This window comes from Fistularia commersonii, chromosome 6 (assembly GCF_037954325.1).
Source record: "Fistularia commersonii isolate RoL2024-O1a breed Wild chromosome 6, RoL_Fcom_v1.0, whole genome shotgun sequence".
NCBI classification, from domain to species: domain Eukaryota; kingdom Metazoa; phylum Chordata; class Actinopteri; order Syngnathiformes; family Fistulariidae; genus Fistularia; species Fistularia commersonii.
Genome location: NC_141289.1, coordinates 15803225 through 15820734, shown reverse-complemented (window position 1 = coordinate 15820734; position 17510 = coordinate 15803225). Strand labels below are relative to the sequence as shown.

The 17510-nt window shown below is 38.4% G+C and overlaps 1 protein-coding gene across 1 annotated transcript in view; it reads right to left on the bottom strand.

Annotated features, from left to right (window-relative positions):
• Positions 1-10508: 10508 nt before the first annotated feature.
• klf7a (Kruppel like factor 7a) overlaps positions 10509-17510 on the bottom strand; it is a 39616-nt gene continuing 32614 nt past the window's right edge. The window contains exon 4 of the mRNA XM_086148400.1: positions 10509-15800. Within this exon, the coding sequence (XP_086004526.1) occupies positions 15749-15800 (52 nt within the window). The 3' untranslated portion in view covers positions 10509-15748. The remainder of the gene's footprint in view (positions 15801-17510) is intronic.

The following is a 17510-nucleotide window of genomic DNA, read 5'->3' as shown; positions in this document are numbered from 1 at the left end:
TTGCATTCATCCGATCAATACTTATATGGTTTGCAATAGGTAGTGTGTTAACAAAAGGGGGGTGGGCGCTGTCCTCAAACATCACAAGAGCCCCAACCCTTAACCCCACTGTGTTGCTCTGTGCCGCCATGCCTTGTGTCATCTAATCAATCAGCTTTGATCAAAGCTGTCAGCTGCACTCAAGTCATACCACTCTGCTGCATTGTATGTGTGTGTGTGTGTGTGTGTGTGTGTTTGTATAGGTGTGCGTTTGCATTTTTGTATGAGCATGTGTGTTTCCTGCATGCATGTGTCATACTAGACATAACCAATTTACGATCAAGCCTGATGACAGGGTCCTCAAACATTCTCTCTCTCTGTTTCACACACACACATGCACACACACACACATACACACACACACACACCATTAAAAACACAAAGTCAATGGACTAAGACAAGCAGCCTCACGTATTGCTTTAATATCTGCAGGCATTCTGGCTACAATAAAAAAGAGCTATGGGACTGCTTCCATCGACTGTGACGAGCAGTGCTACTAATACTGTGAGGGGAATTCTCCTGAAAGGCAATCACATAGGTAATCCATCCTAGGAGTAAAAATATTGTGCTTAAACTTTTTTTTTTCTTTTGTCTTTTCCTTTTTCTTTTTTTCCTCAAGAAGGAATCAAAGTGCAGGGAGGCATCTTGATTCCCCTCCGTAAAAAAAAAGTGGAAGACATTCCGAATGGGTTGGACTAGAAAGAGGGAAAAGGATAGAACTCACCATAAGAACATGCTATTCAGCACGGTAGGAATATGCAGCACACATCTTAAAAAATATTTTTAACCTAAAATAGATATGTCTGCAGTTGTAAATGCAGGCACACCAATTTTCTTCATCCTCCTGACAGTGCGAGTACAAAGACATGCAGGGTAGGGGGAAGGATAGATGGGTATTGAGAATAAAATCCTACTTCCCACTGGAAATCTAGGCAGGTAAAAGCAGAGTGCAACTGTTGGATGGAATCCATAAAAGAAAAAATTGTACATTCGCCTCATATTTTTTTAAGGTGCTGTGTTTCATGCCTTGAAAAGACTTTCACAAGCATGTGGGAAGACATTAACGACATACAGTTAAGATAAAAAAAAACAAGTATTATATGTGAATATAATAGGAAATGGAATTAAATTGTGTTAATTTACCAGCAATTCCCTGCATGTAGTAGGTTGGATGACTTACAAATACAACATCCAAAAGATGACAACTGCTGAAGTATCTTAAAAAGTTAAACATGTAATCACAGAAAAAAATGTTCTGTGCAACCGATGAGTGTTTGGTGATTTAGGTTAAGTAGCTGTCAGTCCACTGTATATTGTAATCCAAATATGTGAAAATATGCTTTTAAAAATATATTGTTACAATATATGTTATTACTTGATTTGAACCAATATTGTACCGTCAAAGTAAGGCATATATTTGGTTATGGAAAGGCAACATTCTTTGAGGGCAGGCTTGATTTTTTTCTGATCATTTCCTCTGTGATTTGCAAAAATAGACAGTCAGGCAGTTGTAGAAATATCACAGTGCTGCCAGAGTATCAAACTTGACGGTTCATGAACTTTTTGTAAATATGGCGGTGAAGATAATGGTTTTAAAAAGTGAGGAAAAAAAGAAAGTTGTTCATGTTGCCCACTTTTTCATCTCCCTATTAATTCTTTTCAAAATATGCGCACCAGCTCTTTACTGCTTGTTGAATCCACTTCATGCAAATAGTTCTTTTGAATGCTCCATTTATTTGAAATTTAACTGCAAAGGGACAAGTGTATTGAATACTTGCCACATACCGCATCACAAAAAATGGATATAAATGCAATCATTCAAAACACATTCATTTAAGCATAGAAACAGAATGATATAAGCCCAAAACCAAACCATAATCCAAAATTGACTAGTTTTTCATATTTTGCTTCTTATTCATGTTTGCAACGTATGTTTCTATAAGTGTTATGAGTCCACTGAAATGCACACATGCATCTGAATGAAGTCATATGGATTTAAAACGGATTGGACATGGGATTGTTCACTGTGTGCAATGCACTGAAATTTTCTTTGGAAGTTACATTTGTAATCCTACACTGACTTCTGTCTCCCCGAAGAAAGAACAAAATTCATCATGTTTTATGTGTATTTGGAGTTTATATATGATTTCAAACAGAAAAAACAATCATTTTAACGATCAGCTCAGCCATCTTTGAAGGGAAAGATAGAGGGAAAAAAAAACAAAGTGTGTTTTTTTTTCTTTTTTTATGTCGGTGCTGTGCATTGTGCCCTACAGAGTTTACAATCTCTGCTAGGGTATGAATACCTTAAATCTTTAGACATAAAAACTTCACCGGAGACACTCTGCAGTCATCTCCACAGCCAGCTGTAAAGTACAAATATCAAGGAGATGTTAGTGGCTGCGAGGCTGCGTTTGTGTAGTCGAGACGCTCATTCTGTAATGCACTCTGCGGACTAATCCCGCTCTCGGAGGGGAGTGCTAGGTATTGGGTTTGATGATAGAAATGGATTAAACAGATTACATTAAAGGCCAGTCTAATTGAACCAATCTATCCTGATTCTGCCGCTGTAAGATAAATGATGAGAGGACCAGATAGTATATATAGGTCGTGTGTTTGTGTATCTGGCTCAGGGTTTTTCTGTGGACACTTTTAGAGGCTCACTTGGGAAATATGGCAAAAGAAGCACTTTTGCTGCATTGACTTAAAATTTAGATGTGCATTTTCTTTATTCTTTATTCAATAAATTCATTTTTGTAAAGATAAAATGAAAGAAATGAAGTGAGTACAAATAGTATATATCAAATATAGAGTTTGGTTGCATAGAGCTGAAGAACAAGTATAACAAAAACTAGCAATAGTATAATTTTATCAAATTCCACTTCACAGATTAACTTTTTTGAAAAAAATAGGATTATTTATTTACTTATTCATTTATTTTGCAGCTAACCCCTTAAATATTCCTCATCCTTGAAAAGTTGAACGAAAAGTACATTTGAAAGAATTTCGGAGGAGTTACCTATGAACTACTGAATTATCGTCCACGTTCATATTTTCAAGTACATGTCCTCAGTTTAACTGGGTGTGAAAAGCAAAAAAATGCTCAGTAAGAGCCTTTGTGTTGAGATAAACGGTTAGTGGAAGCTTGAAACAATGCAAAACTTCAAGTATCAAAAGATAAACACACCTCTTCACCTGCTCTTCGACCTAAAGTAAGAATGCTTACAGTGCTGCTACCTGTGCATGCTTCTTGGGGGGGGGGGGGATAACATACACACTCACAAATACACACAAACACACCATAATAGTGATTGACATAATGCCTCAGTCAGCAGATGGCTTGCTGGTGAAAAGCATCACCTCCCAAGAGATTCAATTGTAATTAACAGATCAAAATAATATCCAACTCACTACATTATAGTAACAACATGAATAATAATCATGATAAATGTATTTATAATGTGCCTTCCATCAAAGTACGGTACAGACAAGAAGAAAAGATTAGGACACAATGAAACATTCATTCATTATCTATCCTGCCTATCCTACAGTCGGGGACATGATGGTGCTAGATGTCTCCAATTTATCTACTGCATGTTTTTGGACTGTGAAAGGAAACCCTCAAAATCAAGGGGAGAACATGCAAACTCCCCACAGACAGGCCACCGGTCAGAATTGAACCAGAAACCTACTCACTGTAAGGTGGAATGCTATGCCTTTTGCCAGTGTGGCGTCAATTAATAATAATAAAAAAAAAATTAAAAGCCGATTACCTTTTTTTAGTGGTTGGATCGAAATAGCAGCCATAAATTTATGTTATCAATGCCTACAGCCACAGCGACTTGTGCCGCGCGGCACATGTAGTTCAACTGTGATGGCATGACATGCATCTTAAAACTTAAAGATGTGAAGACTAGATTGGACGTATCAGCACGTATCCTTTGCATCTTCCCCACCTTCCTAATGATCCTTCCACACATGTACCTGTCTCCCTCTGCCAGGGTCATTATTGACGGTGTCCAGTTGAAGTGAGCATGATAGGCTGACCTTTCCTTCCAACCTTGTTAGCAATGTGAAGTCATTAACCAGGACTGTTTAATTAGCAACAGAGTGGCAATCAAGGATGTGTCGGGGACCTCGGCGCTCATAGACATGGATCAATGGTCTTCGGGGAGCCTTGGCACTCAGCAACAGGGGACGTTTACACATACGCTGTGCATACATTAACCCGATGCATACTTACACATGCATCTTATACATACTTTGAGCGTTACTTTCTGTTTTGGTTGACTTTGTTCATCTACTTAGTTCTGAAGAGATAAAGATAAGCACTAACTTTATAATTCCCCCGGGGTTAAATGCATGAGACACGTTTTGGATTATTTAATGAGGAAACACGGAGTGGATGGTGTTTAATAATTTGGTTCATATGTATTCTGTGCATACAGATAAAAAGGACAGCACATGTTAGACATTTTGGAGAGAAGGTCAGAGAAGCCAGACTGAGATGGTTTGGTCATGTACAGAGAAGGGATAGTGAATATATTGGTAGAAGGAGGCTGAAGTTGGAGCTGGCAGGCTGGAGGCCTAGAGGAAAACCAAAGAGAAGATTTATGAATGTAGCGAAAGTGGACATGAAGTTAGTTGGTGTGAGAGAAGAGAAAAGGAGTAGGTGGAGGAGGTTGATTTGCTGTGGCGACCCCTGAAAGGAGTAGCCTAAAGGAAGAGAGGAAGTGTGCATATGTATAAAGTGTGCAGCAGTATATGTTGCTTTTTGTGTGATTAAATTCCTTTTTATGATCATGTATTTTTTCACACCAGGATTTTTTTTTTCTTACTTTGCAATCTTCTCAGAAAATTTCATGAGAAAATGACAACACATACGCATAATCAGGCAGAGCACATTGCAAAGGCTCCCAGCGGGAATAGCTCAGTTTCTGCAAGAAGTGTTTCAGTTCATCCAGGGTTAAATCAGGCGTTTGAGAAGGGAAGTGAAGTTATTTATCATCAAAAACTATCAAAATGTACATCTGTGAGAAAACAGGGGTAAGGTAGAAAATAATGGCCTCACACACCCAAATCCTTGAAGAAAATGAAGTGTCTAGACTCCTTTGATGTGAATACTATTGTGCATTTTACAAACTGTACCCCCCCACTGAGTGAATGATTGTGCCATGAAACCATATTATAGAATATAATGGCAGGAAACAGCACTGGCAGACCAATATTCCGCTTTTTATTAAAATCCTGATGCAGCAGCAAACTGATGAAACACTTAAACCGTGGCTGATATGCACACATGTCCACAAATATCACAAATATACAGAGATTCACACAGGCAGCCACAGTACCTGATGAGATCCAAGTGAAAGTGAGAAGCATAAAAAAAGAGCTGAATTCTTAGGTCTGTTGATCTATTTTTACTGCAGAACAGGGGGCAGGGGAGTTCCTGCATAATGCATGGCCCTGTAGAGCGGCGGTGGCTTTTACACTGCACTCTCACCGGGCTTCCAGGTGTGTCTGCTGTCGATCAAACAGGCAGCGAATAGGAGAGCCAGGTGGTGTGTCTCACAGCATAAGACCGCCAGTCTATCCAGGTGCACGTCACCTCTGCACACAAAGGATCCCGCTGGCATTTTCTTTCCTTTTCCTCTCAACTATGAGAGCTATCAGAAGATGGTGAGGGAAACTAGTACCAATGCACATTATGCGTCACGCCCAGGTGGAACAGGGAGGCACATTAAAAACGTAATGCTCCTGAGGCACATGCACACGCATATTTTTAAGGGTTGGGAACCGCCTTTTGATCCGTGCAGTGAAAACAAAATACATTTCACCTCTCAACATCGATATATGATATATGGAATGATGTTAAGATAAGATGTTAAAATCATAATTAAACAAATAATAAGGTTCAGTAAACAAAACAAAACAAAAAACAGGAAACCATTTCAATACTGGAAAACCTCAGACTCCACAACAGGCACTTTTATTTTCGAGTCAAAATAACTTGCAAGTCATTTTGGTGTTTATTTTGTGACACATTGTAAAGTGTCATTAATACTACATCGCGGTGTTTCAGCCCTACTCCCCTCTAATTCATTTAATTCCATTCATTTTGGTCATTTGTTTTAGTCTTGGACTAAATTATGCAACGTATTTCCGATGCAAACTTATTCTAGTTCATAAACTGTATCTTTACTCTGTTAGCACAGCCATGAGTTTTTCTACTCTTAAGTCTATACTTTTGAAATATGTTTTAATGGGATCTAATGGGATCTAATGGGATTTAAGAGGAATTGTTGTGTCTCTGTAAAAGCCTCAGAGTGGATTTTTATTTGATGTTTATTTTTTTATTTTTACCTCAAATGCTCTGAAAATGCCTTTAATGGTATATTATTATCACACCAAATATTCAGTTTTGTTCTGCAACCAACTAAAATGGGAGTGGGTTGCTGCCTGCGTATTACAAGGAGGAAGATAAATGAAAGCTTGATGAGGATGCTTCTCTGAATCCACCAGGATGATTAGGCTTTAATTACAGGAGGCCACCTCGACATATTCCCTATAATTGGAAATATCTAAGCACTTGGCTGCTCATGGCATGAAACCAAAGAATCAATGGCTCACAATCCTTTGTAGGACAAGGCCCTTTCTCATTTTAGATGAACTCTGCTCAGTGGAGGCAGTGCAACAGGAGATTTTGTGGCGTTTCAGATTGCAGATCACTTGCTAAGTAGCTCTATATAATCTTGGGAAGGAGTTCTTCTTATCAGTACCCGTATGCACTGACGGTCTGAGCATGGAATAAGATATGTTTAGGGAGGCTTTCAACTTGTAGCTCTGCTTCACAGTGCACTGACATCTCCACGTTGCCAGATGTGACAATAACATCCCTAAACGGCTGCCAAACGCCTACAAGACAACCACAGGCATTGGCAGCTCTCTGGGTGAAATCTTCTACTGCAGGAACCAGATGAAAACAAGGGCTTTATGTTCCACTGATTAAGTGAATCACTGCCTTGACTAAAGAATCAGCCTTTCTTTTATTACAGTTACCTCAATTCAGTGCCGTCACACCACTTTGCTCATTCTTTCAATAGCAGGAGCTCTGGCTGAATCACTGTATGAGAAACAAAAACAGATCTAGATGTGCTCAGGTGTTTCAGTAGTGAATAGAGGAGCAGGGACTATAGATGATTCAAGGACAGGCAGATGAGCAGATGATAGAGACCAAAAGAAACAATATTTGAAAAGTCTGCGGGTAAAATGCCCTCAATGTTTTATTGCCACCGACTGAATGTTGAATATTTGGTTGAGACACACGTTATCTTATTAGGACATTATGTATTATTGTGGCTTAGTTTGGAACCGAATGTTTTTCAGCCTGTAATTTAGTTTCCAGTTGTGGATTTTGTGTTGCGAATTTTGATAACATTTGATCACATGCCGAAGGTTCCTTATGGGAAGTTGGGGGCTGCAGGATGATTTCCAAATATTAAGCAAATTTGGAGCAGAAAATAAAAGAATACATAAATAAAAACAATGTTAATGACATTGTGAATGAAGACAATGGTCTCAGCTTGTAGAGCGCTTTGACGCCAACACACACTCACACACTGACGGCAGTAGAGCCGCCATGTGAGGCACAAACCAGGCCATCGAGAGCAACTTAGAGTTCAGTGTCTTGCGAAGGACTTAAAGAAGAAAATATCAAGATGATTTTAATTAATAAAAAATGGCAGTTTGCTGATTTGGTTTGGATAATCTTTTGGAATGAAACAAGCATTTGGATAACAATTTGTGACGTGCTCTCTATTTCTACTCATTTCATTTTGTGTTGTAAATGATTAAAAACAAGTTCTCTATTAATATATTTACTAGGTTTTCCAGAACAATTGTGAGCTCCGCTCAGGGGCAATGGTGGTCAAAAGTCTCAATGTTGGGGATTGAGAATGAAAAGTTTGGAAACACCTGTCATTGTGAATAAACTAGTCTCATATGTCTCTCTCTCTCCCTCTCTGCCTCTTTTGTACTACTTTTGTTTGATATTCTCTCCATTCTTGTGTATTCACCTGTTGCTTGTCCATTAGTCAGGCTTTCTCAGCTCAGCTCTATTCCCTTGTCAACAGAGCTTGACTCCCTCATGTCCATCCACCTGTTCAGTATCATCTCAACATGTCAGTCGAATTTAAATTCTTGCTTCCTCCGGCAGGCAGATTATGTTTTTTTTTCTTTGTTGTTTGCTCATCTGTTTGTCAGCAGGAATGCATTACACTACCAGACAGGTTTTCCTAAAATTTGATGGAGGGGTTATATGTTTTAGTGCTGATCCGGTGTCAATTTTCCTCTACATTTTTCTTTATGTTCTTTATAAGTCCAAAGAAGGGGTGTCTAATAGCCAACCAACCAGATTTTCCTGAGACCTGGGCCAAAGTGGCTAAAAAAAGCCCCCCCTGTGTGTTTTTGTTGAGCTTTGGTGGCTGATTGAAGGCCAGCTGCAGAGGATCTGAGGGACCTGCTGGGTATAAATCTTCATATCAAGTCCGAGAGACATGCTGGTGCCAGACCATTCGGGGATTTAAATCCTGTGATAATAAAGAGGAAAAAAAAAACATTGGCAACCACTGTGATGACTCTCAGATATGTGGTCTGTGCATCTGCTGGTCTTAAGCAAAGTGCAGAGCAAACATTAAATGATAACATACAGTAACCAAAATAGTGCCTATTTCTGGCTTAACGTTCTTTGCTCTTATGGTTTTATTTTCTCCTTCCCAAATTATTTGTGTTTTTTTTTTTTTTTTTTTTTAAACATAACACCTCTACTCATTATTTGGTAAAGACTGATAATTAAAAAAAAAGAAACATTTGCTCTTTCTTAATGACATGGAATCAACATGAGATTGTGGTCTTCTTATTTGATTTGACTCTTATTTGATCGGACCCTTTTTTTCAGTCTTACAAGTTTAGTTCACTCTCTCCAGTCTTGTCTCTTTAATTCATTAAGTTTGTCAGTTTTAATCAACCAGATTTATCTACAACATGGCTCCTGTAAACTTGGGTCAACAAAAAGTTAAAATTAGGGTTTTGTTGCCTCATGCTTCTTGCTCTTTTCTGTATTTGTTTCAACTTTAAATTGAGTGCTAAGGGGGCTAAATAAATAAATAAATACATATATTTGATGCTAAATTAATTTTTAAATACAACAGCATGGTGTAGAATAACACCATGCGATAATAGCAGTGAATAGCTTCATCTGCTCAAACTACAACATTTAGATGTTGTAATGTGATGCACATGAATGGGAACAAGTGCAGGGCAGGGTTTTATTGAGTGAATGTGACAATGCAGTCCCCAGCTGTGTTTATCAATTCTGCTTTCTATTATTTGCAGATTATTCTGCTTGGATCCCCAGTGTAATTAGCTGGATAACAAATCCAGTGTCCGTGCTTAGATTCTGTCACAGTGGTCAAGAGAGCGGTTCTCATCCAAGAAACACTGCGGATAGATGTTTTGTTTTAACACTCAATATGTATTATGTGACATGATGTTGATGGGGTTGATCATTTTGTTATGCACACATCAATGCGGTCCATGAAGCCATTTAGCTTCCTGTGAGCTCACGCACTACCTCATTTGCATCTTGTCCCATGAAAATGACGATCGAAAAGCACTCATGGGATGTGCGACCTTTATTGAAAAATGACTCCATCGCTTCTAATTCCACACCTTGTCTATGAGATTGACATAGTAGGTGTAGTTAGGTAGATAATATGTGGCTGTCTGTAATTACAGATTATGGAACATTAAGTTGGACAGATACAAGTAAGCTTCTTGATGAGTGTGCCCATTTCAATTAAGGAGCATTAAATGAAACAAAAAACCTTATGGGAGTTTTACACTCTGAGATCCGCGGAGAGTTAATACACTGCATAGGACCATTTACTGGGGAGTAATTACTCGCTAATTAGCCATTAGTTATTCGATTACCCTTTTATCAGCTAGTCATGGTCAAAAGGCAGGAATAGCAGATAAGTCATCACCTTGGATGGTAACAGATGTAATTACCGTGCCGACGTTCCCTTAGAGAGAACACGTTCAGGCAAGGTAAAGGCACGTTGGCCGATTTCCTGTGGTTGATCGAGAGAAGCAGTAAATCAGAGGGTTTTTTTTTTGTCTCTTTTTTTCCGCCAGTTTAAAAATGTATTTTGTTGCCTAGTTTTACTCACACAGGAGTTGCTGGAGAAAAAAAAAAAAAAAAGAATTTTCAAATGCCCTCTGGTCAGTGATAGTAAAAGTGAATGTGACTGCACTCTGGGCACTCATTGTTAGCAAACTGAATGGCTCAGTGATTGAGTCTTGATATGAAGTCATTAAATATCCTATGAGCAGATGATTATGTGTATATTGTTGCTCGATTAAATCGCCATTAACAGACCAGCCAAGAACCATGAATACTCCATGCCAAACTGCTTCTACCATTTATTACACATAATTACATTCTTAAATAAAAACGATTCACCGAACAGTTCCTTGCATAGAGATATTACAATACCAATTTAAAAAAGGAATTATGAAACAAACCAGTAACAAAAATAAATCTTTCTCATTTTTCCATAATAAAGAACATTATCGTACCCATACGTCATAATATACAAATGATAAATTTGAAACACTTTGTACAGCAAAAGGAAAGGAGAAAGACAACGGAGGAAAAAGGTGCAGTACAGGGAACCAGGAAAGGGGGGAAAAGGGGCGGAGGAGTCGGACAGAGGAGTGGAGTTGAAAGGGATCATATCTAAGAAAATGGAAGGGTGGGGTTGGGTGGAATGGGGGAGGGTGGGAGTGGGATGCTGGTAGAAAAGGGGAGTGCGTTTGATTTGAAATTCAGACCTGGTGGAAAGAGAGGTGGTGTCACACATAGCAATGTGTGCTTCCTCCTCTGCGGAGAGCAAAAGCTGCAGTCTGGATCTCTGACTCTCACAAGGTGGCATGGAAAACAGTGAAAAAACACACAAGGAGAACTAAGAGAGCATGTGTGTTTGTGTATCTGTGACTGCATGGATTCGGGATGTGCTTGTGCAGGATCATGTGCAGATTTTTTGTTTTCTGTTTGTCTGCATGTCTGAATGTGTGTGTACATGGAGTGTCGGCAAGATTGTTTTTGCATGTATGCATGCATATGCGTGTAGATTTGTGTATAAAACAGCTACTGTACAGACTCTGTGATCAGTGTTCCATCACTCAGGGATCAGTTTGTGAAGTGTAGCACACAGGCGGACAGAAAACATCGGAAATGTGAGTAGTTGTGTTAATTAAAAAAACAAAAATCAGAGTGCAAATACAAACAAACGATACACACAGGCACAGCAGAATTGACAATCATTCATTAGGATGACACACAATTTATCCTCTGAGACAATGAAGAAAAAAAAAAATCCCTCACATTTTCACTCAATGTACGTGGATGTAAAGTTCATCAGAGTAAGAACAATTTCAACTGTGCTATTATTGGAATATTTCAACATGTGCTCAGAACTGGTCCTTTGCCAATGAGTCACATGATGACCAGTGGTACCACCCACAGAAGCCTTTCTGGACACAACAAAGTTAGACTTTGTTAAATTTGGGCAAAAAGAGAGAAAAAACAACAACAAACAAAACGGTAAGGGTAGGTGCTAGTCAAACAGGATTGTAACAGCAAACAAGCAGATGTCTCAAATGTGTCAAAAGCACAAAAGTCACTTTATTTTCAAAAGTAACTTTGTGGTGACTTTGAACCATTTTGCCGCCGGCGTGTTTTTGAAAGACAGCCAGAGACAATGTCTGCACCAAAATTATTCTGTGCAACATCTTGGATATATCAAACATAAACAAAAAACAACCAAAAAAAGTTGCTTTAGCTTGTATTTTTTCAAGTCACATTTAGAATATTGACAGGCAATTTTATTTTCAGTTTTTTTTTGTTGGCGATTTTGTGACTATCTTCTGCTCATTGGCAACTCATTTCCTTGCTAAAAAAGGATTAAGCTAAATTTAAGAAGTCAATTTCTATTTAGTAATTGTTTGGTAATGTGAAAGATGTTCAAAACGAATGTAAATAAGTTGTTCATAGAGAAAAATCAAAAATAGTCATGAATTACACTGATATTTGAAGGCGTTTCAACATTTGACTTATTTCAGAGGCGTTTGAGAGACATATCTTTGTTTGATCGTGAATATCTGGATACCTTGTTTTAGGGTATGAGTTTAGGTAGAACTGTCTTTTTAACAGAGAAAGGAAAGCCTTTTTTGTAATTGCTACGAAGCAGTCACCGGCTCTAGGGTGAGTGTTAGGTCCAGGTCAACCCCCTCCCAACCTTCTGACCTAATACCAACACAGTATCTTGATTTGTAAAAACAACTGATCAAACATATTGTTTTATGGAATGAGTTGAATGAATCTACTGACACCAAGCCTTTGGGCAATTACATGTACTGCATTTCAGTTTCTTCTAAGGAAAGTTGAGGATTATCTAAGGTCTTGTTTTCGTTTTAGTGTCGATGAATAGGAGAGACGATAAATAAATAAATAAATAAATACAGAAAGAAAGAAATGAAATTTTAAGAAATTGGCAAAAAAAAAAAAATCCTCAGCTCTTTGTGACTTGTACAGGACAAGGCCAAGAAAAACCCTCCGAAGCTGTACATTCTCACAAAATTGCAATGATCCATTTCAACAGGAAAGCATCTGGCGCCATCTTGGATATATTAAAAAAAGAAAAAGTAAAGCTGCCATAAATAAATAGTACATTTTTACCTAGATGCTGGACTGGAATTTCCTTTTTTTCCTTTTTTGAAGACATTATTAATTAATTGATTTCCTTTTTCATAAAAAAACTCCCACGGCATTCAAAGCCATCAGATTTGCAAACCACTTTACAAATCTCTGTCAGCATCTGGGACTTTCACTCAAAGAAAAAAAAAAACAAAACACAAAAACTTGAGGGTGTTAAGCTGCAATCTGGTCTCTTTAAAACCTTTATCACTTATTTTCTCTTGCCTTTGCACATAGATTTCCTTGTCAGTTCGGCCTATCGTTAAAAAAAAAGTTTTTTTTTTCCTTTTTACATTTTTAAAGACAGTTCATTTGTCTTGTAGCATTACGAACTGACCGAGGTTTATGCATTTCCTGACTGATGAAAAACAACCTTCAATGCGCCACAAACAATTGATAGCTTTGAGAAGGAAAACATTATAACAAATCAGGAAACCTGACAATCATTTGTTCATTCTGTCTTGTTCAAAGATGCTATTTTTTACCATATCGCAGCAAAGAATAGCAACCGGAACTTTTGTATCTTTGTTACATCGGACAGCAGTTCCATCAATGAGGAAAAATGTTAACTCCAGGGTGTCAGTGTCATTATTTTTCAGTTTGTATGTGTGAGTGTGTCAGTCTGTGTGTATGTGTGTGTGTGAGTGTGTCTGTCTGTGTGTGTGTGGAGGGGGGGGGGCTTTCACTCCATTACAGTTTCATGAGCTGATGGGGCAGTTATCTTTGCTGACTGAGCAGATCTGTTCCCCCTAACCTCCTTTAACCACCCACTGGAAATCTGCACTTGTGACCTCATGCTGGTGCAGCACGACCAGTACTATGTGTGGTGATGTGACGAGAGCCACCTGCATTGACTAGCTAGTTACAAGTTAATTTCTGATGTGAAAAAAACAACAAAAAAAAACACTTGATGTCACATGGATTGTGATCAAAACCCCATCCGAGTGATTTCATAGGCTCAGTAACACGTACAGACTAACAACAGATACATTCACATTGATTCGCTCAGAGAAGAGCCACCCAATTGATTGAATTTGTGTCTCAAACAAGTCATATTATGTCCAGCAGGTGAGAAACCTGCTACCAGAAGAACACGCAGGTGAAAAATTAATGGAAAAACCAACTTGTAGAGTCTCAACAAGGGTTTGGACAACCGGAACTGCGTCAATGCACCTTCGCATATTTTTCTTTTTTTCAATTGTCATTGATTCATTCATGTATTTTAGCATTCTCTAGACGATATCCAAATATGTTTAATGGTGGCCGCATAATCAGTCTGAAATATTGTTCGTTTTTCAATTTTAATGGAAATCTGGTGACTGAAAAGGTTGTAGCATATGAGCGACATCATTTATGTCCCGTTGTGTTTTTTTCCATTAATTTTTTTACCTGCCTACATGTGTATAGTCAGAACATCAGCAGGAGTACTCTTGGATATGCATAGGGTCCGAATAGCAGAGCTGTTGAATGCTGCATGTTGAAGATTAAGAACTTTTTATTTGGAAGAGTTCTGCAAAGGTGATGTTAACATCCTCAACACAGTGGCTAGTTTGATGCCAATCACTCCCAAAAGCCGTAGAGATCATTTCAGGCATCTCAAGTAGACACGTATGCTTTTTTTTTTTTTGGCTGGATTAATTCCCAATGTTTTCTTCAAAATTGTTTTTTTTTAATTTTCTTTTTGAACAAATCGGGGAATATTTCTTAGAAACAATATAGCCTTACATACATAGTGATCTTGTTTATTTCCGATGTGCTATTGCAGTCAGCTAGCTGCTTCGACATGTGCATGTGGCCATCCATGCTCTGACGGCATGTAAAGCCAGCGTTTCTCAAATTGCAGCCCAGTTCAAGATATTTGGGCTTTTTTTTTTTTTTTTTTTTTACAAAAGGTTTGCAAAAAGTCAATTGTGCAACAGTTTTCTGACAACAACTCATATGAGCCACGATCCCAGAGAGAAAAGGAGCATCTCTTGAGATCCTTGGTTTCAGTTGACATTCTCGGAGATGAACAGTCTTTCCCAGAGTAGATTGGTAAACCTCATTCAGTGGAAACCCTCAACGGATGATCATAAAGCAAACCAGCACTCTGGATGACCCCAATCAGTCTTCATAGCACACGTGTGCTACGTACTGCCGCCTTCCAAGTCTTCGGAAATCCAATCTGACGCTCTGTTCAAACAAGTGCTTTGATGCCATCAAACCGGAATGGTTCAGAAATGGATCCAGTTGGTAGATGTGAGAGGTCAGATGAAATATAGTGACATTTTCCTATGACAAATTGTAAAGGCTGTGGCAAATTTTAAGTTGAAGTTGAGTTACAACTGGGAATTAGTTTCTCTCCTCAGCTAATAGAGAAGATGAAAACTGCATTATAAAGATTTTAGTGTGCTAAATTCACAACTGGTCCAGTTTGGCTTTTGGTGCACTGCTGCATGAACAGGGCTGACATTTTTTTTTCTTTTTATTGAAGGATAATTGCAAAAAGAATGACAATAAAGAGCTGCAAACTACAGGCACGCAGTCCACCATTCACTGACTTAAAACCCCTCTGAGATGTATAAGACGGGCGGGATGGCGCTTCTGTGAGGTCCACGGGACAATACTAGGAGAAATTTGTGAGTTGATGGTATGTCATGTTGGAAATCATGGTGCTGGTCGAGCACAGATTGAGAGAGTCCATTCTGATCCATCTGTCTGCCTACTTTTGTTTTTGTCTGTAGCCAGCGTCCCTGTGTGGTGCTGCTCCCTCCAGTCTAGAAAAGGACTGATGATCTTCTGAGTCCATCCCACTGCCTCCCTCTCATATCCATGGTGTTATTTTTCTGCAGTTCCTTTTTTGTCTCCACTCTGCCTCTATCCCCTTCCACTCCCGCTGACCTCTCAAATTCTTCAGATATGCCTCTTCATGTGTAGCGCCAAGTGATCTGACCGCGAGAAACACCTGCAACCAACGAGAGAAACAAAGAGCCGCTTGTTAGTGTCTTACCAATGCAGGGGGGAAAAGAAGTTTGTTTTGTCAATTGAGCTAAATGTTGCTTTTAGCCAGTGAGTCACTAATGCAGATGCAATTAGTATATGTGTAACTAATTCATAATCAGCATTTTCAGCAGCACTCCTAATGACTTCAGCTGTGCCATGAATTACTAGAGAGCCTGCAGATGGATCCGTTGAAACACTGCAGCAGGAGGGTGGGGGGCAACACACAAAACATGTGCTGTAAAACGATAGTTAAATTAGATGAATCGTTGCCTCTCATCTGAAGTCAGGCTTACAGAATTGCCAGGGTGTAGCTGCACATTGAAAAATTCAATTACACTGGAAGTGCACCAGCCTCTTTCCATACAAGTTTTAGAAATGTTTGATTACTTCAACCTGATAGCCACAAAATGACATAATAAATGTTTTCTTCATTCTATGTATGCTTGCATACAGATGCGCCCATTATATTAGGCCTACATTAGTATCTCTTTTACCAGCTCAACAGCATTTCGGTTGCATGTGCGCAGAACGAGTGTTCTATTCCCATGAGGCTCGCTGTGCATAAAGCAAACCATGCTTTGTTTTAGGTAATTGCCGGCTGTATGTTTTAGCGATTAGTGTGTCTGGAAATATTTGGAGGCATTTTTTTTTACATGCTGTTCATGTGCTTCCGTTTAAATTAACAATAAGAAAAACACTCCACAAAAAAAGTGCCCTAAAACTGTAAAATATCCTGTCAGCCATGTCGAATGAAATGCTTTGAACAATATCTGAGCCGAGGATGAACAAATGCACATGCAGCGACACTGAGTAAATTAATTCTGGTTGTTATAGAATTAAAAAGAGCTTTTCTTTCCTCCAGATTCATGTAATATAGACTATAGAACAGATTCAATTTTTTTGGATAAGATTATCTTCAATAACTTCAAAAAAACATCCATTGTGGAAAAAAGTGTCAGGGAAGAAAAACAACCTGTGAGTAAAGCAGGATGCACTTAAATACCCATCATGAGAAATAAGCTTAATAAAAAGGCACATTTGATTAATTTAATTATACTACATTACATTAAATACATGCATCGCTTTAAGGTGTCCTTGGGAAACAGGTTTGTTGTGTTATCGTCTTGCAGGTTTTTTTCATCTCATATTTTTATGTTTCTGTATTTGCATTATGCTCTCTTTATGCAGTGTTTCTGTGTCAAATTGAAGAAAATGTTTTTATTTAACATTCATTTAACAGTGTTCTCTTGGGCTGCTTTGCTTGGTGTCAGCAACCAAGTAAAGATAACTGAAGTAAGCCATGTCATCAGCCCGAACTTATGGAAATGATCCTCACAATGCATTATGCATTGGTGAAATGGCATCTGTCAAAATTAAATGGCAGCTCACGATCAAATGACAACACTAAGTTCATATAGTCAATCAATATCGATTAGAATCCTTTTGTAATGAAAATAGAGCATACAGTATGAATATAATGTGTGACAATCACTGTGTTTAAGAGTTATAGAAATATATTTAAACATATTACTATCTTGAAAGGAATTCACAACATGATTTCAAGTGTTTTATAACGCATTTATAAAGAATAGAATGAAGCCCAAAAAAAAGGGTTGTAAATAATAATTGAATGGGGCAGAAACGTTGCAAATTTCCCACTTACAAAAGTCAT